This window comes from Humulus lupulus, chromosome 6 (assembly GCF_963169125.1).
Source record: "Humulus lupulus chromosome 6, drHumLupu1.1, whole genome shotgun sequence".
NCBI classification, from domain to species: Eukaryota; Viridiplantae; Streptophyta; class Magnoliopsida; order Rosales; family Cannabaceae; genus Humulus; species Humulus lupulus.
In genome coordinates this window covers 25,891,766-25,917,139 of record NC_084798.1, presented here as the reverse complement: position 1 = coordinate 25,917,139, position 25,374 = coordinate 25,891,766, and the positions used below count along the sequence as shown (strand labels likewise).

Here is a 25,374-nt window from a genome sequence, read left to right as displayed (position 1 = left end):
AGATCTAATCGATATCAGCATTGAATGGCTCTATGGCATTAATGCTGGACCGACCCTAAGGTCGATGAACTTATAAGCGCTTGGCTAGTCTAAGACTAGTACTCAGAGGGCATAAGGCCCCGGTGACTGTTGTCACATGGCTAGGGAACGATGTTCCAAGGTTATGACTCTATGGTCATGAGGAAGGTTATGTTGGTGACCATTTACCATACACCTATCCTGATCAAACTTATGAAGGGATAACTTATCAGTTAAGCCTTGGTGACCCTATAGTCACATGGCTAAAGGGAGCTGTACCCACTTTTGTGACTTTTGCTACCATCACCTATTTGTTTTGGACTGTTAGTCCTGAATGATTATTACGATCATTGTTGATATTATATCATGCTTTATTGTGTTTTCTTGTTGGGCCTTGGCTCATGGGTGCTATGTGGTGCAGGTAAAGGGAAAGAGAAGCTCACCCAATCTTGAGTGGAGAGCTTAGGTTGTGTTGTGTACATATTTGGCTGCTTGACCACCACGGTCAGGGAGTTCTCAGAGGGACTAGGGGTTTACCCAATTTTTGCCGCTTAGGTCGGTGGGGATTGTAAATTTGAAACAATAGCGACCATTTTGTATTGTAAACAACTTGTAAACGTTTTGAATGGCTCATGAGCAGTTTATTTACTTAATGAAATATATCCTTTCCTTTTTATTGGTTTTTCACCTTAACCTGAAAATAACACTTAGATCACGTTTTTAACCAAATGACTCGGGTAACGGGTCAAATTTCTGGTTCACTGTTCACCGTAACTGTTCTGGGGTAACCAGGGCGTTACAATGACTCAGCGAGAGTTATTCGAGAGACGGAAGTGTGCAGAGACACACGGTCGCGAGAAAAATGTGCCCATTGTTATTCGAATGGTTGGAAGGCTGACCTTGGCTCAAAGGAGTCAATGTGCCGCACGGGCATTTTCGCTGTCAAAATGTCAGCCCGTGACACCAAGCTTACATTGATGCAGCAACTACCAAGGTTTTGGCTAAAATATATTTGTGACAACATTGATGACAGTTGTGTTATGTAATAGATTGTTTACCGAGTTGCCCAATAAAATTAGGCATGTTATTTTAATTTATATAGTGTATGGTGTATTGATGTTACACAAATTGGGCCAATTGATTCTTTCAGTTTGTTATTTTTAATTTTTTTTTTAAAAATCAAGATATTTTAGTTGTCTTTGCTTTAAAATGCTTTCTTAGACTATCATCTAGGCTGTATCAAGTAAAATTATAGATGAATTTTTTTCTCGCAGGGGACCTGCTCCTTATGACAGGGAACGAGGCGGAGGTATAGACTATTTTTTATCCCCAAATGTTAATCAGCGTAGGGATGAGATAACATTTCTCGCCCCAATGAGGCTGTTTAATTTTTTTTATTTATTTTACATGTGTTTCTTTTGGGATTTTGTAGCATATTAATAATTTTTTAATTTAATTTTAGATAATATTTAATACTTTGAACTATTAATATAAGGGATATTTGCGACAAAAATACCTAAGTTCTTCACTTTATAACACTTAAATACCTTTTTTTTTTTGCGGCTAAAATACCTAACGTCACACTTTCTTAGCATCCGTAGGTACCTGGTCGTTAAGTACCAGGTAAGCGCCTACGTGGTGGCTTCTTGATTGGTCTAAGTGGATATTTTTTATTTTTTAATTAAAAAATTCATTTATATATTTAAAAATTAAATAAAAATATAATAAAACCTTAAAAATGATTTAAAATTCATATTTTAATTAAATTAAAATTAAATATTATTAATTAAAATCCCTAAAAATAAAAATATGTTTAAAAAAAACAAGAATCTGATTAATAACTAATTAAAATTAAAACATTATCAAAATTAAAATAAATTTAAAACATTACCTCTGCCTTAAACTTAACATCTCTTATTTAGAAAGACATGTTTTTACTAACATTATTCATTTTCTGATACTGTTTCGTTTACAAACTTAGATTTCTTCAAGTTTTTTTTTTTTTAATCGAAGAATCATGAACTATATCAATATTTTCACATAATGACAGAATGAAAGCATCATACATATTATATATTTTAGACATCATGTTTAAATAAGAATATCATTAACATTAGGGCGGTTTGTAAAATTTTTGATTTTGAATTTTTTAAACATAAAAATAGAAATATTATTTTATTTTTGTTTTTTTATTTTTTAAAAATAAAAATATGTTTGGTAACTATTTTTGTTTTTTATTTTTAAAAACGAAAAATAATAAACGTGTTTGATAACTTTTATTTTTATTTTTTGTTTAACAATATGAAGTGTTGATTTGAAGAAGATAAGAAAAAAATAAAAATAAAAAATAAAAAACTGTTTAAAAAAATTTTGAAAGTGAAAAATTTTTATTTTAAAATTTTAATAAAAAATAGAGTTATCAAACACATTTTATGTTTATTTTTCAAATTTGTATTTAATTAAATAAAAAACTATTTTTTTTTAAGTGTTACCAAACAGCCACGTTGTTAACTAGAATCCTGAAAACCAAAAAATGTTGAATAAAAAAAATCTTGTAAAACTAAAACCCAACGATAGATTGTGGAATGTTAACTTCTATTTGGCTGTACAGAGAATTATTGTTGGAAGTGGAAGTTTTAGGCGACCGAAGACTGTAGACATGTGACTCTGTAGATGATCTCCAGTACAATATCCAGAAGCAGTGTACTACTGCAACTAATGACAAAATAAAGAGTATCAAATTATAGTTAGTTTTAGTTGTGATATTTAATTACAATATAAACAAAACTAATAATTCATTAAAGTAAATTGACAAACCTGAGAAGAATATCCGAAATCATTATTAATTCCATTAAAATGGTAAAAAAGAATGTTGTAAAACGTGTTGACCTTCATCATAATTGTCTTGACCTTATTCAAACTGACTTTGGTTTCCAGAATATTCTAATTGGCTTTCTGAATTGAACAACTCCATGGCTTTATAAGGAACCCAGTCTCGAAGTCATCCATGCCTCTGACTCGACGAAGTCCCAGATCTCCACGAAGCCCTAGATCTCGGAGAAGCCAAGTTCGCATCCATGCCTCTATCGCGAAGCTTCACACTGAAACCACCCTTGAAGATCTGCCCTCTTGAACCGAAGATGGAGCATCGGGAGATGCCCAACCTCCCTCAATCGTTGGAGCCCAACCATGACCACTAGTCAGTCTCAATCTCAGCCCCATGTCGAAGAGGCGCACGAAGACCCATCAGTCCCAGCCATTCCATCGCCGCCTCCCCCATCTGAGCTGCGTGACAACCTTCCCAGTCCAGCCGCAAGGAGAAGAAGAAGAAGAAGAGTTTTTTTTTTTTTTTTTTAATTTCGATCTATTTTAAATTTAATTTGTTTTTATTAGTTTTAATGATTTGGTTATTGTAGTTTAATATATGTTTGGTTTTTTAATTTAATTAAAATTAGTATTTTCTTATTTTTTTTTTATTTTTTATTATATTTTAAATAATATTTAAATGAATTTCTTAATTAAAAATTAAATAATAAATAATGTGGACCAATCAGAAGCCACCACGTAGGTGCTTACCTGGTACTTAACGGCCAGATACTTACGGATGCTAAGAAAGTGTGACTTTAGGTATTTTAGCCACAATTTTTTTTTTGGATATTTAAGTATTATAAAGTGAAAAACTTAGATATTTTCGCCGCAAATATCCCTTAATATAATATACTATATAATAATTTTATGTAATTTAACTTAGGGTTTATACATTTTTGGACCCTGTGTTTTTTTCCATTACTTATTTGAACCCTGTGTTTTGACAAATTATTTTTTGGACCTTATGTTTTGTAAAATGGTTAAAATAGAACCATAAACCCGATTTTGGTCAATATTTTCTCAACTAAAATCACAAATAATTTACCAAACTAACAATTCAAAACAAAAATAAATCATTCTGCTTAAAAACTATGTTGTTATATTCAATTTTTTCTTCATCAAAATTGAGTTTAGGGTTCTATTTTAACTATTTTACAAAATATAGGATCCAAAAAGTAATTTGTCAAAATACAACGTCCAAACAGGTAATGGGAATAAACACAGAGTCCAAAAAAGCATTAACCCCTTTAACTTATTTTATTTTTAAATAAATGGTTATCTACGGGGATTCCTCGCCTCCTATTAGGTATATGTGGAGTTGGGATGGAGATGAGAATTAAAATGGTTAATTGGGATGGGGATGAGGTCCCGCTAATTAATCACCTTGTTGTCATCCTAAGGTAAAATAGTCTCTTCTATCTGTATATTGTTGTAATTTTTCTGCATAAATATGGTTGTATCTAAACTGCACTTGAATTAACTCGTAAATTTGTGTGCATAAACAACAGATTCTCTCTAATGTAACATGTTCACCATCTTCACTTGATAAGTAATTTTTTGCCTACAACATATACTTGCCTTCCGCAACCTCTTATTGGGTGTTGGGTGGCAACGAGATTAACCTCTCTCCGTAATAGAGCAACAAGCGTTATAGTAGTTGAGAATCATTATTTTGACAAAAGTGGTAAGAAGACGATCCATTTGGCTGGGGGAAAAAATTATTTGCATATTTAGAGCTAATTTTTCTTTTTAATATGTGGGGATGTATGTGATCTAAAATTTCAATTAGGGACTTAATTGATAAATTTGTGATAAATTAGGTGTGATAAGTGATACATTGGGATAAATTAGGGACCGAATTGCTATTTAACCCTTTATTAATCGCTCGTTCCTCTCCTACGGGAAAACAAAACTTAAAATCTTTATATATCGTCTTCTTCGTTTCCTCTTACTCTCCGATTCCATCCCAACTCACTGACTTTCTCCGGCAAAGCTGTTCTTTCTTTCTTTCTTTCTCAAATTCACGCAAAAACCCTAAATTCTCTTCTGCTGCCGCTCCAGTTAGGTTCTCCGGCCAACCTATTTCGCCGTCTCTACACCTCATTGCTATCAGGTTTCTTACTTATTTCTCATTTATGTATACGTTTTAATTACAAAATTAGTACCGAGTTCTGATTGTAAGCGAAAATGAAATCCTGGTCAGCATTCTCTATTGGATCAATCAAGTCAATCTTTATGTATCTATTTGCTCTCGAGCTTGATATTAACTCGCAATTCTTTGCCCGTTGAAAGTTATATGTTTGCTTCCAATTATGAATTCTTTTGCTCTTCTTGTTTTAGGAATATATATAACTTTACATACTCATCCTTACATGTATATTGAAAGAATTTAGATGCCCCTACTGGACCTTTCATAGCACTGCCGCTGCTTTCTGTGTTGAATTTCGAATTAGATAGGTTTCTTTGAGACTTTTGCTACCTGGGTTTGGATTGTTTTTGGAGTTTATTAGCATAAATTGGCTGTTTTACATTAAAACTGTGCTGTTTCATATGAGCATAGAGTGTGCATTTGATGTGAATTGTATTTAAATTCTATTCTGGAATGAAAAAAAGAAGAAGAAGCTGTTACCAGGGTGTGGGTGAGTAGGTTTGTATTCTTTGCTTTCTTGTGATTTTAGGTTTATATGCATATCTTCAAGTGTCTTCTTGTTTTACACATTGTTCTCGTATTCTTTGGCAAGAGAAGGGTCTTTACTTATGCCTTGTGTTCTTGTTTAGGTTGTCACAGAAAGCGGGTCTTCACAACATGGGTTATGGTTCTGATAGCGGTTCTCAAGATGGAAGAGATGAAGGTTAGTTTGATGCTAAGGGACTAAATTGTAATTTCATTGTGTGGTTCAATGTAGTTTTGCTATTCTTGTTTCTTGTGAAAACAAATAATTGGAGCTGCTTAGGCAACTGGAAAACCAGTAAGATTTCATTGTGGGGTTTCCATAATGTCTATCGACTTTCTTTTAATTTTTGGTGTCTTTTCTATAAGATACATGTATGACAACTTCAAACCATTATTTTCTTTTATAAGATGAAAATCACATATTCTTCCCTATATTTTAACTGTATCCCAAATGCTCGACCAATTTTCCATTCTGTCATAATTTCTCTATCAAGCCATAGTGACCAGCAATTGATTCTTTCAAGCCTTTTTTTGGTTAATAAAGAAGAATAAGGACGATTCATTAGTGATGGTTGGTACTTTCTTCAGCATTTACTAAACATGTTTATGGTATTTTTTTTTCTTTCTAAACTAGGCTCATTACCTAACCTTACAAATTTGAGGACTATAAAATTATAGCAATTGCTATGTAGGACCTTAGGTACCTATGAGGGACTCAAACCTTAAACCTTGCAGGAGCAAACTACATGCCTTACTGTTTGAGCTACTGCTTTTGGGTACATGTTTATGTTATTTAGACCAATAGCCACCCTCAACTGTATCATGAGTATGTTTATGTTATTTAGACCAATAGCTACCCTCAACTGTCTTGCTTAACCCTGAAATGGAGCTTTTTTGTTTCTGTCATTTTTTTTGGGAACCATGTGAATTCTTATTTTCTTTCTATTTTGCTATTCTACTTATTTGGGTGTTTACATCAGAGTCATTTATAGTCCTCCGGTTTATATTGAAGAGGTTTGGTATGGTCATTTATAGTCGTGTGTCTTACATTGAAGAGCTTTTGCATTGGATTTCAGTCTTTCGAGTGTATGAACTTTTAGGCCTATATAGGTCTAGTATGTCTATGACTTTAAATTCCTATTTAACATTTGTACCATAATATTCAATTCAACATGTAAGATAAGTAGTTTCAATATATATGTATAAATGTTATTTTTTCTATTGTAATTTGGCAGATGATGAGGATGATTACGAAGAGGCTGGTGGTAGTAATCGGCTTTTGGGATTTATGTTTGGAAATGTTGATAACTCTGGCGACCTCGATGTTGATTACCTTGATGAGGTGATTTCTATTCTCACCTCACCGTTGGTGTTGCCTGTATCTTTTTTCTTGATACTGGTTCCTCCTGTTTAACAATGTTTTTTTTTTCTTTTCGTAACAAATGTCAATGAGCATGACAATGGATTGAAGCTTATGATGTGATCTCTTGTGTATATTTTCTTATTTATGTGCATGTGCTAGTATTTGGCCCCAAATTCAGAGTCCAACTTTTATGGAGTTTCAGTTCTGTCTATCTATTTTGGATTCTGTGGAGAGATTCTTGAATCTTTAATTTTAGTGTCAAGAGCATTGTGGCATTGGACAAGATATCTAGAAATAAAGGGGGACCTGAGTGAGGAATTTAAAGTTAATGTGACCTTAAGGGGGGTAATGATAATGGAGATTTTGTTTGGGAAAAGAATTCCATTTTAGCACAGCTTGATATCTGTAGTATAAACTTTTGTAAAACATATTCTTCATTACCGTTTTTATAAAAATTTAATGTAGGAGAAACCTATAAGGGCTTTGGCAAAGGGAAGATGACAGCAGTAATGTGGAATTGTAAAACATGTCATTTTTGCTACTTATAACAGAGAGGTGTTACCTTGTATTGAAAAGAAGGATTTGTAATCATCATAATGAGAAACACCCGGGTTTTAAGCTTCTTTCTAGCCAATAGCAGTGGTTACTATGTTCTACATCTTTCCTGATTTTGATTGTTTTTAGTTGAATGAATGGATTGTTCAACTATTTGTTTTCCCTCACTGATTTCTTTTCCTTTTTTGGTCATGTGGAATTTTGTTTCCTATATAAGAAAAAGTATCTTGGGCTTCTCTTTAGGCATTCTTGAAAAGAAAAAGGTCACCAACAAGGCAAATTTTAGGTGAAGTTAGGAGTACCTTGAGGCCATTTGTTTAATGTACATTTTTCAAGTAACTAGTGAACAATTTGAGAATATTCTCTACTACTCTTACACTTTGGGTTGCTATAGTTTGCAGTAGTTTAATGTGGCTCTTAGGATGTAGCTAAGATGATTAATATTATATAAATATATATATATTTTTCAATTCATCTTTGTTTCTTATAAAAAAAAACACATCTTCACAACATTTTACCTTTCATGCTACCCTTGGCCTACCTTTGAATGTGCTGAAGATCATTTTAATTTTTAGATCTTGTTCATGTTGCTTTTTTATAGTTCTCTTATCTCTAACCTTGATGCTGAATTGTGACTACATTTTTCAGGACGCAAAAGAGCATCTTTCTGCTCTGGCTGACAAGCTGGGGTCATCCTTAACAGATATAGACGTATGGAACTCAATCAATCCTATGTTTTCCTTAGTACTAGCTTTATTTGAGTTGAATAATCATTGTTTCAATAACATTTGGATATTGTTCTTAACTTATTGTTATGTATTTTTTTCAAAAAAAAAAGAACTTAGTGTCATGTATTTAAGGGAATTGTAGTGTATGTACTTTTTATCTTGATCTCCCCCTCTGATATTGTTAATTTTATGCGATTGCAGTTGTCCGTCAAATCACCACAAACAGCAACAGACAATGTTGAACAAGGTTTGTCTGCTATAAAATGATTTCATTGCTTTACTTCTTTGAAGATTTCATGGTAGGCATTAGTTGATGAAACAGTGATTCGTTGATGATAATTTCTATGCTAGGATTAGGAAGATTATAATATGCAACTTCAACATTCAAAACATGTATTTGAAGGTGAAAGTCATATCTACCTTTGTAAATTAAGAAGTTTTGCTGTCTAGAGTTCCAGTATTTTGTATGACTATCCTTACATGCACTGGATTTTCTATTTCTGAGTTACTAATTAAATCAGTGTGCTAGTTAGAATAAATGGATAAGAGCATTATAGCTTTATATTTCAGCTATACTATTTTGTAGAGCTTGTGTTAGATCACTAGTATTACATCACAATAGCTGTCATAGAAAACTATTGCTAGGAGAACCTAGAAGCAACACAATTCTTCACTGTACAATATTTGCATATTCAGGTGAGGGTTAAGGTAGGAATAGAAGAAAGACTTGGGTTTTGGGACGATTGTGAAATTGAGGAAGTACTTTTAAAGGACAACTTTAAATTCTAAGATTTTAGCTGGTTACTTTCTACATGAATGGAACTTACTATGTCTATTGGAAAGGATCATTCTGCTCTGTCTCAGAGCTGGTGTTTTGCACAAAACCAGCAATGAGACAGTCAATCATTTATTAATTCATTGCCATTTTATGAAAGATTGTGGATAAATGTAAAACTATTTATAGTTGGAGGCTTTTTGGATTACTTTACAGTACTCTGTAAATTTGTTAAGTTTCAATTTTTAAGAGTGGGTAACGAAAATAGAAAGTAGTTGTGGGATTCTGCTGTGATGGCTATTTGTTGGTTGATGTGCTTAGAAAGGGACAAGATAAATTTTTTAATATTGAAAAAGAGATTGATATTATTTGGGCTAAAGTAGGCGTCTCAGTGATTTGTTTAAAAGAATTCAGGAATTGTATTTTTGGTTTTCCAAGAGATTGAGCATTTTTTTGTTATTTGGATTTCAGTGGACTTTTCATCTCCTTTATATTTTGTCTTTGACAATAGTAGGTTCTAGTTCTTATTAAACAAAATAAAATAATGTATAAATAATGTATTTTCTTCTAAATTCTATGGTTTAGCTCATTTCATTTTGTCAAACTTTCTGATTATGTTCATTGTATTTGACTCACACATAGATTATGATGAGAAGGCTGAAGATGCTGTTGATTATGAAGACTTTGATGAGCAATATGAAGGACCAGAGGTTCAAGCGGCCACTGAGGAGGACTATCTTTTGCCCAAAAAGGCATACATTTCTAATTCATTGGCTACCTTGAAGCCTACTGTGTCTGTATTTGACGATGAAAATTATGATGAAGAAATTGAAGAGGAACAAGAGGTGGTTGATAATGATTCGAAGGTTCAGAACACTCTTTTGGGTAGGCTTGGTTAAGTCTTTTATTTTGGCAACTTTTCTGTTAACTGTTCAATTTTTTATAGAAGCGTATCATTTCTTTATTTGGTTGCTATCATGCATGTATAATTTTGTTTTGTTTTTGAATGTTTGTTTTCATACACATTCCAGCTTAAACTGTTTTCAAATGACTGCACTTTTTAGGCCTGCTTGCTTGGTAACATAATTATTTGTTGCACCCTGAAAGTCTGGAACAGACATGATTTTGGTTTAAAAAAATAGAAACATGCCTGGATACTATAAATTGCAGCTTATAAGAAAGGCAAAAACTATGTTTGGGAGCCTTCCAAAAATAAGAAAAACAAAACACCATTGCTATGGATAGAAGATATTGTTTTCAACTTCCCGAAAGATAAAGAGAAACAGTAATAAATGTTATATCAAACACCTTTAGGAATGTGCTATAAATGTAAAGTATTTGTTTTTGTGGGTATATGTTTTCAACACAAAGTCTAGATATGCATGTATCCAGCAATATGTATTTGAGGAATGAACATGCCTACCTAGGACACAAACACAACATTTATTGATCAACGAAATAGTTGTAGAATGAGGGAGATCATACATTGCTTTTACGAAAAATAGAGAAGAATATGTACCAGCAGTTCAAGCTTGAGGGCTTTGGCAGTTTTGATGTCTACTGCTAATTGGTCAGCTAATTCTTGCAAGTTTAGGTGTTTCTGTTGAGAACTGATCTAGAATTTATCGCTGAATTAAATTTAATCGTTTTTGTTGATTTATGGTACTATTCTTTTTTCTGTTATATGGCTGCTATGATGTTGAGTGTATGCTATTAGGTATTTATTAAGATTTATATTTTATTATAAGAAACCAGATTGTATTACAAAGAGATGATGGGAAATCATCCGTATTACAGTCTAGACAACCACATAGAAGCTATTAATTTTAAGATGTATGCATGGGAGTACCAGATGCTATATATTAGAATATGGATTCTTATGAAGAATAAAAATGTAGTATTATGCTTCTAATGATATGTACTGGATATGGTATTGGGGCAATAGAACCAAAAGTTTAATCCATCAAACTGAGTACCATTGTAGCATATGATGGGGATGGTTCACTGTCGCTATATAGCTGTTGTGTTCATATCAAAACAAAAAACATTAGTGTACCTCACTTAGGAACCCCATCAATCTGGTCTATATGGTAGTTTTAAACTGGTAAAAGAATTTTATGTTGATATTTCCTTTTTTTCCTCCCTATAGCTTTGTCTTTTGACGTTGGACTTATCTCAGCATGCCACTGTCAGGTGAAGGGGTTAAATCTCCTGAGGTGGATTCTATCAAAGAGAAGTCTTTTGAGGATGATCATCAGACTGACTCTCATGATACAGAAACGTTGGCCTCTGATATAGAAGAATCTCAGGTTGCTATGTTGTCTTAATTATATGACGATTATTATATAAATGTATATTTATAATAAACAGAGATGTATTGAAAAAAGATGATATAAATCATCTTAGTTACATCCAAAAAACGAGTATAAACTACAAACTATAGCATCATATAGTACAAACTAACATAGACACTAATCAGCCTAGGTCGATTCTAAGCCACAGCTGTCGGTCACATAGCAGCAACGAGAAGGACAATTCTCGAATTCTTTACTCTTAAGTTTATGATTATTTAGCCCCATAGACATCATGCTCTGGCTTTTATATATAATTACCGTGAAATAAGAATAGTTCTGTTGGTGTGATGTATTTTACCCTGCAAGTTATCTAAGTTGAAATACATTACTAAATTTAACTTCTTATTAGGAAATAAAAGATGAGTGTGTCTTTTAAGAAAAGTTTGATGTGTTGAAGATTCCTAGGCATTTTTAGTGTGTTTTTGTTACTGTAGTTTCAGATCTTTGGATCTTAGACACAATAAATAAGAGTTGAAATGACTACTTTTCAATTGGTGATCTCTAAACTATTAAAGGTGACAGTACATTCATTTGTGCTCTGTTTAAGAACCAACCATCTCTTTGATATTATGTCATGTAGATAGTTATATCAGTTTGTTCTATTAGGCTCTTCATTAATGATTGTTTTGTGTAATGATGCATGAGCAAGCAGGAGGTGCTATCAGATAAAGGCCCCACACCATTGCCAGTTTTATGTATAGAAGATGGAAAAGTTATTTTACAGTTCTCTGAGATCTTTGGAATTCACGAGCCCGTTAAGAAAAGGGACAAGAGAGATCATAAGTATTTTGTTCCTAAAGGTATGTGGCATATTAAGGATTTTCCCCAAGAAATATCTCAGCCTCTTATCTTTTATTTATTATTGTGTTGCTATTCTAGAAGCTATGTTTGGGTCCTTGGGTGTTCTCACAATATATATATATATTAATATTAATATTATTGTGGTCATCTTCTTGTTTGTATGGTTTACCCTTTTTTTTTCCTGGGTAGTTTGTTGATTCTCATTCGTCTTTTCAGATAGGTATAAGTCCATTGATGTTTCTAATATTGTTGAAGAGGATGAAGAAGAATTTTTGAAAGGTTCTGGTCAGAGTTTTATGTCTCTAAATCAGGAGGAATTTTATAAGCATGGCCATGATGACTCTATCTATAATGACATTGAGTCAGAATCCCAAAATTCTGGTTCTTTACAAGGGGTTGCCTTGGTGGGTTCACAGGATGATGGGTCAAGAAAGGACTCCTGTCTCACTGCAGAGCCAATGAAAGAAGAGATAGTCGCAGGTCCTTCTGTTGGTAGGCATTTACCATCAAGTCCAACATTTTATCCTCTTGATCAACTGGACTGGGAAGTTGGGATTGTCTGGGATAATTCTCCTGTAGTTAGTGACAATTCTGTTGAGAGCACTCGACCCCATTTTGAGGCTACAGTAACTGATAGTGAAACAGAATCTGAGGCTAGGCTGCAAAATCTTAAACTAAATCCAGAAGTAGTAGCTGAGGAGAAAACTCACAAGAATTTAGTACATAGTTCCCCAATTATATTGGAGCAGTTTGGCACAGGAACATCAGGATCTTCAAGCCTTCCATTCTCAAAAGGTAGATATCATCCACAACTATTGAGGCTGGCATCTCGATCTGAAATGGATGACTCTAATCAGGATGATGAGGGAATGGAGAAAATTGTTGAGAAGCAGCCTCATCGAAATGATGCTGCAAAAAAATTTAGCAAACTTATATCACAAAACAAAGACATGCTAGAAGGATCTTGGTTGGACAGTATAATATGGGAGCAAGGAAAACCTGTTAGAAAGCCGAAGCTTATTTTTGATCTTCAGGATGAGCAGATGCTTTTTGAAATTTTGGATAGCAAGGATGGCAAAAATCTGAGGCTTCATGCAGGGGCTATGATTATTACTCGCTCTGTAAAGTCGAGCTATGGTGATTCTCTTGAGTTGCCCGGTCATGGAGGACAATCTGGTTGGCGAACTGTTGCTAATGACAAACACTATTCAAACAGAAAAACATCTCAGCAAATGAAATCAAACTCAAAAAAGCGCACAGCTCAGGGCATCAAACTTTATCACTCACAACCTGCAGTTACACTACAGACTATGAAGCTGAAGTTGAGCAAGTAAGAATCAAATATTTGTAATACATGCCATTCTGTTCAGTTATGGTGACTTATTTCCTAAAGTTAATTATTTTATTAAGAGAAAACAAAAATTACTAATACCGAACATGTTTCTCAAAAATATTTTCACTTCTCTAAAAGTAAAAAGTAAACTATGTAATTTTTTTTTCAAAAAAAAATTAGTGCTACCAAGCTTAGCCTTAGCTCTTTTAATGTGCCACATGTAAGTTGATTTGGCAAATAGAGTTGTATATTAAGAAACCAAAACTCCATTAAAATCAGAAAAGATTACAGAGATAATATGATTAGGTACCCTTTCTACAAAAGAAACAAAAGCAAACAAGGAATTATTAATTAGAAAACTAACTGGATTACAAAGCCTTCCTACTAATCACTATCAAATTAAGAGGAAAGTCTTTAAAATGTTTGTTCTTTTTTAAAGTTTCACCTCATACATATTCCTTGTGGATGTATTCACTTCTATCCTTGGTCAAGATTCATATTTGCTTTGATTATAATTTTAATTTGTATACACACACGCAAACACATATTTTGCATTTTACATGCTTTCTGTCTTCAAGAAATGCTGTTATCGATAACTTACCAAGTAACTTAATGGAAAATACTCTCAGTTATATTGAAATTTCTTTGAGTAATGATCTATTGCTTGCGAGTTCTTTGCATTATTGATTTGGAATGGTGCTGTACTGCTTGGTTAGGTGCAATATTTGTCAAGCATGATTGACTATGCTGCTATATATCCAAGTTTATGCTGTGAAAAATATTCATTAAATATGTAATGTGATATTTGTATTTTTACCTGCGTTTTGCAGTAAGGACATAGCTAATTTTCATCGACCTAAAGCTTTGTGGTATCCCCATGACAATGAGGTGGCTGTAAAAGAACAAGGGAAGCTGCCTACTCAAGGACCGATGAAACTTATTGTAAAGAGCTTGGGTGGGAAAGGAAGTAAACTTCATGTGGATGCTGAGGAAACCATCTCCTCTGTTAAGGCCAAGGCTTCAAAAAAGCTAGGTTGTCTTCTTTGAATGAGTTAATCCTCGATAATGATACAATTTCTTAATGACCTATTACTGACTTATATGTACACTATGAAACTTATTATAATAAAGAGCATTAATGTACACTATGATGCCATAAACAGTTTATGATTGCAATTATGATATGATCTCTCGAATGATTATATTATTGTTATTATCTAAATAGTGGAAACTAACCAGGAACTTTGACTGTAGATTTCAAGTCAATTGAGACAGTGAAGCTGTTTTGTCGAAGGAAAGAGCTTGAAGATGATAAATCTCTTTCTGCCCAAAATGTTCAACCAAACTCTTTGCTTCATCTTGTTCGTACAAAAATTCATTTGTTGCCAAGAGCGCAGAAGCTGCCTGGTGAAAATAAGTCTTTTCGCCCCCCTGGAGCATTTAAGAAGAAATCTGATCTTTCTGTGAAAGATGGCCATGTTTTTCTAATGGAGTAAGTGGCATGGAAGAGATTCTTTATGTACATATGCATGATGATAATAATGTTACTAGGTTTTTTTTTTTTATAATAAAAAAATTCTCTTCGATAACAATAATTATTTTTATCTTTTACTTTTGATAACATCTTGCTTCTACATTAGATATACTGTAAACTTTTTTGTGTTCCTTATTATACGTTAGATATACTTTCTAAGAAGTTTGGTTTAAAACTCTGTACTTTTGACAAATGACAACATCTTGCTTATACATCTTTACACAATGTTTTTGCTTGGTCCTTATCAATGTGTGCTTGATCAACTTTCAGTGTAAGGATTTGGAGATCAGCTAGTAAAACTCATTCTCCTTGTTTAATTCTATCAAGAAATAAAACCTTGATCTCCTCATTGTCTTTGTAGGTATTGTGAGGAAAGACCTTTACTTTTGAGTAACATTGGAATGGGTGCAAGACTCTGCACTTATTATCAGAAATCAGCTCCAGATGATCAAACAGCCACTTCGCTGCGCAGTGCCAACAGCAGCTTTGGACATGTTGTCTCCTTAAATCCTGCTGATAAATCACCTTTCCTAGGAGATATAAAATCTGGTTGCAATCAGTCATCTCTAGAAACCAATATGTATAGAGCACCCTTATTTTCCCATAAGGTTCCTGCAACTGATTATTTGTTAGTTCGTTCTGCAAAGGGAAAGCTTTCTTTAAGACGCATTGACAGGGTTAATGCCGTTGGACAACAGGTATGTTACACAAGAGTTACGGACAGATTGCTCGGCAATTTGGATATATGATATAAAAGGTCTCAAGGGTTTTTTGTGCTCTGACTTAGTCAGAGATTGGAATTCTCTGTTGTAATTTGTAATGTTTCTGGCTTTAGTTGTCACTGATGGGAATTTTTTACCCTCCCTGTGCATTTTCTCATCAATATAGTTCAAACCTTTTTTTTTTTGTTTTTTGAAAAGATTGATCGTTCAGCAACTATTTAGTCCTTGTTATTTTAAATAAAAGTACCGTGCAGTCTGTTCGTAATTATATATTATATATATATAATTATGAAATTTGGTGACTATTTTATATATATATATATATTTGAAAGTTAACAACTTTTCTATCTTCCTTTCATTTCCTTGCAAAATATTTTCATGTTGCTTTCTACATGATATTCATAATGTGTAATGAAACGTTGTTTGTACATTTTTTGTTTTTCATTTCCAGATTTACTTAGGGAAATGCATGTGTATTTATGTACACTATGTATCTTTAATGTTGAAACTAACAATTTATCGTTATATTAACAGCGTTTGAATTGTATACTTTGTCCGGTGGTATTTTTTTGGGAAATCAATTTACATTGGGAAACCCATAGATTTTCTGCTGAAACTAACATTTTAATTGGATTACTCTTTGTAGGAGCCTCTCATGGAAGTGATGTCTCCTGGAACTAAGAACCTTCAAAATTATATGATTAATAGGCTCTTGGTCCACATGTGTCGTGAATTCCGAGCAGCTGAAAAACGCCATATGCTTCCTTACATCCGTGCTGATGAATTGCAATCACAGTTTCCTTATCTTTCCGAAGTTTTTATTAAGAAGAAGCTCAAGGAATATGCAAATGTGCAGGTAGTCGTATAAAACTGATTTACGTTTACTAATGTGATAGATTTTGTGCATATTCTTATTGAGTCCATGGCTTTTACTAAATTGTTTCATGCTATATGCTATTTTCCTTTTTATAGTTTCAATATTCTTATTTATTTCAATCCACTCATATGTTATTGTCACATTCCAGAAAGGGTCAAATGGACAACAGATTTGGGTTAAGAAACGCCACTTCCGCATTTTCTCAGAGGATGAACTGAGAAATATGGTGAAGCCTGAGGAGGTGAGTCTACCTTCACTTTTTTACTTATCTAAATCTTATATAAGCCTAGGCTGATATAGCTTTTTAAATAGCTAAACATACTTATTTAATTAGTTTTACAAGTGGTGTTTAGTAAACATGCAAATAATAATTATTTAAAGATTTGAGTCCATAACTATAACTAAAATTTAAAATGGTGCAATGCAACTTCATATTTTAGCTTATACTGGCTTACTCTTTTAATAAAATTTCAATATAGTCAAAATTATCCTCATTTAATCTAGGAATTATTTTCTCTTTTGCTTGTTATTCATGGGTAGGTAAGTTTCTGGTACTCCCATACCTTTAAATTGTCCCCCAACAGGTGTGTATGTTGTACCGTAGTTTGTTATATAGCCACCCAATGTTTAATTCCATCCCAAATAGCTCCCACATCCTCTTCAACATTGTTGAATATTTCTATTATTTCTTTCTTGCCATACAACCCAACAATATTAGGAAGGACAGCTACATTTCGCAATGTCATCTTTCTTTGTCCCGAAACATCCCCATGGAAACTAAACCCTCCATTTTCTGCATTATGTCTTGACAAGACGCTGGCCACACCCAAAACTCCAATAGGTTGTAGAATCTTAATCCAAACATCCCCAGTAAATGAGATAGTTGGTCACCAGACAGAGTTCCTTTTATTCTACACACCAATTCGGGAAAACCTGTTGCAATGGCTTGCGTCTCTATTAGTTCTCATAAGTATTTAACTTGTTTAAAGCTACTAGTCACCCAAACGCCTTCACCTCTGCTGGAGCAAAAGATTTCCATATGAATGGATAACGATTGAAGTGGATTAAATCATCCCCTGCTGCGATTAGCTTCTTGAAAATGGTTCAATGGTTCTGCAAGAAAATACTTCTGAACCATCTAGCTTAAGATTCTTCTACTAGCTACAGTTGTATGGGAATCTATCACCAAATCAACCCTGAAACTTGTAAAAGCTCCCTCTTATTTAAGTTCCTAAAGAACTGAAGTACCCATGAGAGTGGAATTTTGTTTTGTAATTTGGATGTAAATTTTTGTGTTCTTTTCTTGTTTTCTGTATGTTTGGGTTCCTTTGGTAGAGTTATTCTTCAATTTTGAGATTGTTCTTTCGCCTGTAATCTGTTTTGTCTTTGATGTTCTCCTAGGGGGGCCTTTGGTAGTTTTTTCTACCTATTCTTGTACTCTTTCAGATATTTATAATATTACTCAAGTAGTTTTGTTACCAAAAAAAAAGGCCGTGAGAAGTGATGCATACGGGACGAGAAATTGGTGGGGAGTGCACCCCCCGTTCCCCTCCCCATTTATCTTTTTAATCCCCGCCCCCGCCCCATCTCCGTTTATTCCCCGTCGGGGGCACGGTGGTGAATCTCCACAGGGAACCCATTTATTTAAAAATATAACTTTTAAATTAAATTTTAAAATAAAAATTATAAATTATATGTAAATTAAAATATTGCACTATTTATTATTTAAAATATTAAACATTATCCTAAATAAAATTTAAAATATTAAAAAAGTTAATGCTATACTACAATAACACATAAAAAAAAAGATATAAAATATTAAAAAAACATATAAAAATTTAAACAGGGTCCTGTCGGGGCGAGGAGTGCTATCTCCTCCTTCCCAATTTAATATTCGGGGATTGAAAATGATCTCCACCCCGTTACCCATTTAGACGGGGATTCCCCGCCCCATTAGGGGCTGGTCCCTTCGCGGCCCCGTCTCCATGGGGAAAATGTGCATCTTTCCACTCTTGCATTTTTTCCGAGTCTTTAATAGAATTCTTTTATGAATGAACAACTCTATAAAGTAATGGAAACCTATGGGCTATTGTCATTTCTCCCATTTATATTCCCCAAAATCTAATGGAGTCTCCTACGTTTGGTTTAAAAGTTACATGTTTGTTGTTCCTTAGCAGGATTTAGAATTCATGAGTTGCTTAATCTTTTGCAGTGGGTAAGAGATTTGTTTCAAACTAGCTAAAAGAATTAAATTTTACCGCACTGTGTGTATACTGTATTGATTTTTTAATAGATTCCCTGTCCACCTCTTTAAATTCTATACCAAATCCCCAAAACTGGGTTGACCTTTGAAGTTAGGAAGTGTCTGAAACTTGGGAAATGATGACTTGGATTCTGGTTGAGAGTGAGAAGCTAATTTGGTTTAAATTTATATGAAGTGAAGGAATGGCCAAAAGGAATGACATTACTAAAATTTTTATTTCATTTTGTGTTTTCGTTGAAGAGACATTAATATGTCCAACACCATGTGTAATATATTTAAATTGACCCGGTGACAGATTTGGTGCTTAAAAGAATGAATCAATGAATCTTTTTTCCTTGACGATGTCAAGAGAAGATATCGGGATGTGCTCTTCCTCTATTTTTTGTCAAGTGTGATAGATGAATTTCTCATGGGTTAATATTCTGAAGTCTGACGTTTGATTCATAGATTGATAACTTTGATTAAAGAGATATAGCTGCTATTGCGTAATGCTTATAAAATTCTTCTCCTTGTGTTAATCTTTTTCCCCTTGGAGGTGTAGGTCTGTGCCTACGAAAGCATGCAAGCTGGTCTATATCGGCTTAAACATTTAGGGATTACTGAAACCCATCCAAATGCTATATCATCTGCAATGAGTCGTCTGCCTGATGAAGCCATAGCTCTGGCTGCGGCATCACACATTGAAAGGGAATTGCAAATTACTCCTTGGAACTTAAGTAGCAATTTTGTTGCCTCTACACAGGTAAAGTATCTGGTTGATTTTATGGATTGGTTTCTCCAATTTATAATCCTCTATTTTATTGGCCAATATGAATTTTATTTATTTTTCTTATTTCTCTCATATCCAAGTTTCACCATTTTTTTTAATCACAATGACTGGAGAGGCAATATTTCTGTAAATCATTGGAGTTCATTTTTGCTCGTATATGTTTCTTCTTTTTCATCATATTTGTTTTCTTGGCAGGGAAAAGAAAATATTGAGCGAATGGAAATTACTGGTGTTGGTGATCCATCTGGCCGTGGTCTAGGTTTTAGCTATGTTCGTGCTGCTCCAAAAACATCAGTGTCAAGTGCCGTGGTGAAGAAAAAATCTGCTGCTGGTCGAGGAGGTACCACTGTTACTGGAACAGATGCTGATCTACGTAGATTGAGCATGGAGGCTGCACGCGAGGTTCGTTAAGTTTTAATGGCATGCTAGTTTTGTTTGGCTAGCCTGTGAATTAGATTATTTGGGCTCCATATCTTAGAAGAACTTGTGAAGCAGTGTACTCATGCACAACCTCAATATCCATATACCTATTATACACACAGATATATGTATATATATAAATGTATATATATTCTCTAGTCAATACCAAGCAAACAGGAAAAATTGTCCACTGAAACAACACCACTGACTAACGAATGAATTTTATTTCACTTATGCTGTGTTCTCTTCACTATGTTTCTATTTACAGGTTCTTCTCAAATTTGATGTGCCTGATGAAGTGATTGCGAAGCAAACAAGGTGGCATAGGATTGCCATGATACGCAAGCTGTCAAGTGAACAAGCTGCATTAGGGGTAAAAGTTGATCCCACTACAATTAGTAAATATGCACGTGGGCAGCGAATGTCATTTCTTCAGCTGCAGCAACAGACCAGAGAGAAGTGTCAGGAAATTTGGGATCGGCAAGTTCAGAGTCTTTCAGCCTTTGATGGTGATGAAAATGAAAGTGACTCCGAAGATAATAATAGTGATCTGGATTCATTTGCTGGGGATTTAGAGAATCTGCTTGATGCGGAAGAGTGTGAAGAAGGGGTAGTGGAGTCCAAGCATGATAAATCAGATGGTGTTAAAGGCCTGAAAATGAGAGGACGTCCTTCATTAGCTCAGGCAGAAGAAGAAATTGAAGATGAAACAGCTGAAGCAGCTGAATTATGCAGATTGCTTATGGATGGTAAGTAGTATTTGTTAACAAAAAAATATTCCCCACCTCCCCTTTTTTTCCAACATTGTGGATCTTATTAGACATTGTAGGAATTCTTTTTGGATTCAACCCTTTCTCATTTAACTACTGTGAGTCTTGTTGGATTCTATTATAATTTTTGGCTTTAGCGAAGCTGTTGAATTCACTAGCATAGTAATAATGTGGATCTTACTTTTGTTTGAATTCAAATTGGTAAGGAAAAAAAAAGTACCAACTTTATTAAATTTGCAGTTATTGGATTTATGTCTTGCCTGATTGAAGGATTTGCTCAGTCTGCAAATAGCCAAATAGCTAGATGTAGAGACTTACTGGATCCTATGATATTCTAGCAACCTGGTAGATTCCTTTCTTTTTCCTTTTATTAAGAAGCCTTCTACAATTGATCATGGTAACTTTGCTGCAGATGATGAAGCTGAGAGGAAGAAGAAGAAGAAGGCGAGATTTATGGGAGAGGAAGCTGGATTGACACCAGGCCCCCGAACAAATTATGGTGTTGAGAATGCAGATCGAGTCAAGCTAATTTCTAGCACAAACCATCATGATGGACCATATTCTTCAAAAGAAAATGCTATTATAGAGACTAAAGTGGTAGAAATGAGTCACTTCAATTTTTCTTTTTCTTTTTATGTGCATAAACTTTTATTTTCTTTTCTCTTAATTCCACTTCTTTTCCTGTGGTTTCAAATGAAATTCAAGACTTATCATGTACATAATTCTTCCACTATTATAGAAAGGTAGAACTGAAGGTAGTTCTTCATGTTGTGGTTGCAGGTGGAGAATCTTCTAAAAAGGAACAAAATTGGAAAAATAAAAACAAAGAAGAAGAATGATGATACTGTAAATATTAATTTAACCAATAAAAAAATCAAAATAGCAGGAGATACTAATGTCAAGGTAACTGAGCTCATTCTTCTTAAATTCCTTTTTTGGACTACCTTTTTTACAAATCAAATTTAAATTAAACACAAATGCTTATTATTATATTAAATATTAAAACAATTTTTCTCTTCACTTGGACCCGTAAAAAATATTTTTTTAAAATGTTCTGTTTCTGACATTAGGTGGTATTCTACTCGGTATTTTGATACTTGTAGATTTGGAGGGATTGGATTATGTTTTGGTTTGTGTAGTGTCTTAAGGCATACATTGCCAATTCCTTTCCCTTCAGTTTATAGTAAGGAACAGCCTGCATTAGGTGGTTGATATATAGATAGATATTTAAAGATCGGTTTCTGTTTCCATTCTGCAATGTTTTTTTTAATTGACTTATCTCTTAACCAGATGTTTAAGGAAAAAAAGAATGCAAGAGAAAGTTTCGTCTGTGGAGCATGTGGGCAGGTGTGTATTCTTTTTATTTCTTTTAGTCCTTGGAACTGAAACAGCTAAGCTATTATTTTGTTGTGTTCTGGTACATAATATTATTGGTTGTGACGGTTATTCTTTCAATGGACTAGCTTGGACACATGAGGACGAACAAGAACTGCCCAAAATATGGAGAGATTGACACAAATGTTGACACTTTAGAACCAGAGAAAGCACTTGGAAAATCCACTTCTTTGAATCAATCTGCTCCGTCCCAGACAAAAACTACAACAAAGAAGCTCATACCTAAAAGTGCAACCAAAATAGCGCTGGTGGAGGCTTCCGAGGGAGAGAACTTAAGTCCAGGCACAAAAGTACTTCCAGTGAAGTTTAAATGTAGCTCAACAGACAAGGCCCCTGATAAATTTTCTGTTGGAATGACTCAGAGCAGTGAACAACCGGTGACATCTGATACTGAAACTGGGAGGTCTGCGGTTAAAGTTAACAAAATAATAATTTCTAATAAAGCGAAACCTGAAGATGTGCAAGTTGAATCTCATAAGCCCCCCATTGTGATTCGGCCACCAACTGACATGGACAGAGGCCAAGTTGAATCACAGAAACCAACTATTGTTATTAGGCCACCATCTAACACAGAGAGGGACAGGTTTGCATCTCACAAAATATCAAAACGGCCACGAACAGAGATAGAAAGAGAACAATCTCACAAGAAAATCATAATTAAACGGCCAAAAGAAATTATTGATGTGGATCAGGTTGCTCAGGATGGAGGCAGTAGTATGGATCATAGGAAGACTAAAAGAATTGTGGAATTGTCTAGTTTTGAAATGCAAAGAAATCAGAAAAATGTTTATTTGGCTGAGGCAGCTAAAAAGAAAGCTAGAGACAAAAGGAAACGGTGGGAGGAGCAGGAGAAGCGTAGAAATGAAGAGATACTCCGAGAAGAGAGGGCAAGAAGGATTCGTGAAGAGGAAATGAAGATCTTGGAAGAACAAGAAAGAGTTGCCGAGATTAGAAGATATGAAGTATCCATCAGAAGAGAAAGGGAAGAAGAAGAGCGCCAAAAAGCAAAGAAGAAGAAAAAGAGGAAAATGCCCGAGATAGAAGATGATTATATGGAAGACTCCAGAGCAAGAAGATTTGACAAGAGAGTGCCAGAGAGGGACCGGAGTACAAAACGAAGATCTGTAGCTGAGTTGGGAAGGTATGGTGCTGAATCTGCTGCAACAACAAAACGAAGAAGAGGAGGAGAGGTAATCTACCATCCTTGCTTTCTCTCTCAATGCATGTTTTTCTTTAAAAGTGACGTCTCTTAGAAATATAACAAGCAACTGCATGTATTAGATTTAATGTCTAGTTGGCATGTTGGCAAATATCTTCTTTCCAGTAAGGAGGAAAGGTCACTGTTGGTTTAGGATACAAGTAAGAGTTGAATTCATGATGCGTCCATATTCATTATTGTTATTTTTCCTTCTATTAGATTGTTTGTTAGACTGTGACTGGTAATATATGTTTTTGGTACCTTTTCTATATATTTATTTTTTGCATGTGATGCTTCCTTTTGGTTTTGATGATAATTTTATGGAAATTAACTTGCAAACAACAACAATAGTAACAGTAGCTTAGTAGTGGTAGTACTAGTAATAAATATCCCCAGCTGGTTCTCTTCGGATATTTTTTTATTTACCTGATCGCTGCATAGGGTTTTATTATCTTAAAATGACATGTTGACAAAAGAAAAAGCTCCCAATCCTCCAAGCATAATCATTCATCACAAATGCAGGGTTGTCTGGTAAATTTGTGATTAGTTATAACTAACAATTTACTGTACAGGTTGGTTTGGCAAACATCTTGGAGCAGATAGTGGAGGCACTTAAAGATCGAATTGAAGTGTCGTATCTTTTCTTAAAACCTGTATCGAAAAAGGAAGCTCCTGACTACCTTGACATAATAGAGCGGCCGATGGATCTTTCCACCATTAAGGAGAAGGTTAGGAAATTGGAGTATAAAAGCAGGGAACAATTTAGGCATGATGTGTGGCAGATAGCTTTTAATGCTCATAGATACAACGATGGGCGTAATCCAGGTATACCTCCATTGGCAGATCAGCTTTTAGAGCTTTGTGACTACATCTTGAATGAGAATGATGAAAGCTTAACTGATGCTGAAGCAGGCATTGAATCTAGGGATTTTTTGTAGTCTTGAATCACTTATAGTTTTCTTTTTATTGTTGTTGTTGTTTCGTCTATAAAAAAATCAATTTGCAGCTGTATATTTAATTGGCAGTGCCTCTTGTAAATTTTTGTATCAACCCTTTTGTATAGTTGTACATATATTTTTTGGGGGGTTAATGTGGCTTATGTTCTGTGTTGTGCATTAATGAGAAAGCAGACTCAAAACGGGTCTTTTATTCTACAATTTTTTTTTTGTTTCAATCGTATTTTTGAACTATTAGGAAGACAAAAGCAATGTTCCAATTATTTTTTGTAAAAAAAAATGTTATTTTACTCAAACTGAAGCAAATATGTATTTTATTTTCTTTATTTCACCCGAGCAAATGAAGAAAATCCCATTTTTCTTCTATGATGTGAGTCAGAGCAAAGCAAGAAGTTTAATTTAAATGTGAATTAAGTTAACATATTTGTAACAAAAATATATAAAACTAAGTTTGTAACTAAAAGATACAATTTTGTTTTTGTAACTAATATATACAAAAATATTAAATTGCATTAAACAAGTATCATATTTTTTTTTTAAATTGTAACTACTAATAAAGATAATTATATTTTTTTAAATATATAATAATTTGTATAAGCATAAATATTTATTTAATATCAATAATTATATTTATTTATAATATTTATAAGTAAAATAAATAAATTTATAATTATTATTATTAATATACAAAAAATATGAATGAACTAAAATTAGTGATGAGAAAAAGATTAAAGAAAAAATAACAAAAGTATAAACAATGGAAAAAGAAGAGTGAGATAAGTGAGATATTATTATATATGTATAAATATATATATTTATTTATTTAGCAGTTTATAAATGGCCGGTTAGCAAACAAAAATTATTTAGTTACATGTATTATATAAATATATATATTGACATCTATTCACATATAGATAATATATTAGTCTGAGTATTGGAATTGACAGCAAATAAATTTTAAGGGGAGCAGATGCGTTATACGGTAAGCAAGAATAAATTTT

At 33.7% G+C, this 25,374-nt stretch overlaps 1 protein-coding gene across 6 annotated transcripts; it reads left to right on the top strand.

Moving 5' to 3' along the window:
* The first annotated feature begins 4,803 nt into the window (after nt 1-4,803).
* LOC133781941 (transcription initiation factor TFIID subunit 1) lies at nt 4,804-24,574 on the top strand. 6 transcript variants are annotated; one of them, XM_062221052.1, is made up of 22 exons: nt 4,804-4,999; nt 5,665-5,738; nt 6,796-6,902; nt 8,127-8,189; nt 8,408-8,453; nt 9,624-9,866; nt 11,175-11,290; nt 11,988-12,135; nt 12,353-13,466; nt 14,300-14,502; nt 14,724-14,961; nt 15,365-15,701; nt 16,372-16,584; nt 16,751-16,843; nt 19,407-19,607; nt 19,830-20,036; nt 20,323-20,803; nt 21,237-21,421; nt 21,605-21,727; nt 22,115-22,171; nt 22,288-23,409; nt 23,990-24,574. In XM_062221052.1, the coding sequence occupies exons 2-22, from the start codon at nt 5,693-5,695 to the stop codon at nt 24,353-24,355; spliced, it is 5,709 nt and encodes a 1,902-aa protein (XP_062077036.1). In that variant the 5' UTR covers nt 4,804-4,999; nt 5,665-5,692; the 3' UTR covers nt 24,356-24,574. The 6 variants fall into 6 exon arrangements, with proteins under 6 accessions (XP_062077036.1, XP_062077035.1, XP_062077034.1 ...); XM_062221051.1 differs by having other exon boundaries at nt 11,985-12,135; nt 16,372-16,581; XM_062221050.1 differs by having other exon boundaries at nt 11,985-12,135.
* The last annotated feature ends 800 nt before the right edge of the window (nt 24,575-25,374 follow it).

Bases quoted from the DNA above. Each gene is read 5' to 3' on its own strand.
- LOC133781941 (XM_062221050.1), top strand. From the start codon at position 5,693: ATGGGTTATGGTTCTGATAGCGGTTCTCAAGATGGAAGAGATGAAG. The intron at 16,585-16,750 runs GTCGTATAAAAC...GTCACATTCCAG, and splicing joins AATATGCAAATGTGCAGGTA to AAAGGGTCAAATGGACAACA. The intron at 16,844-19,406 runs GTGAGTCTACCT...TTGGAGGTGTAG, and splicing joins ATATGGTGAAGCCTGAGGAG to GTCTGTGCCTACGAAAGCAT.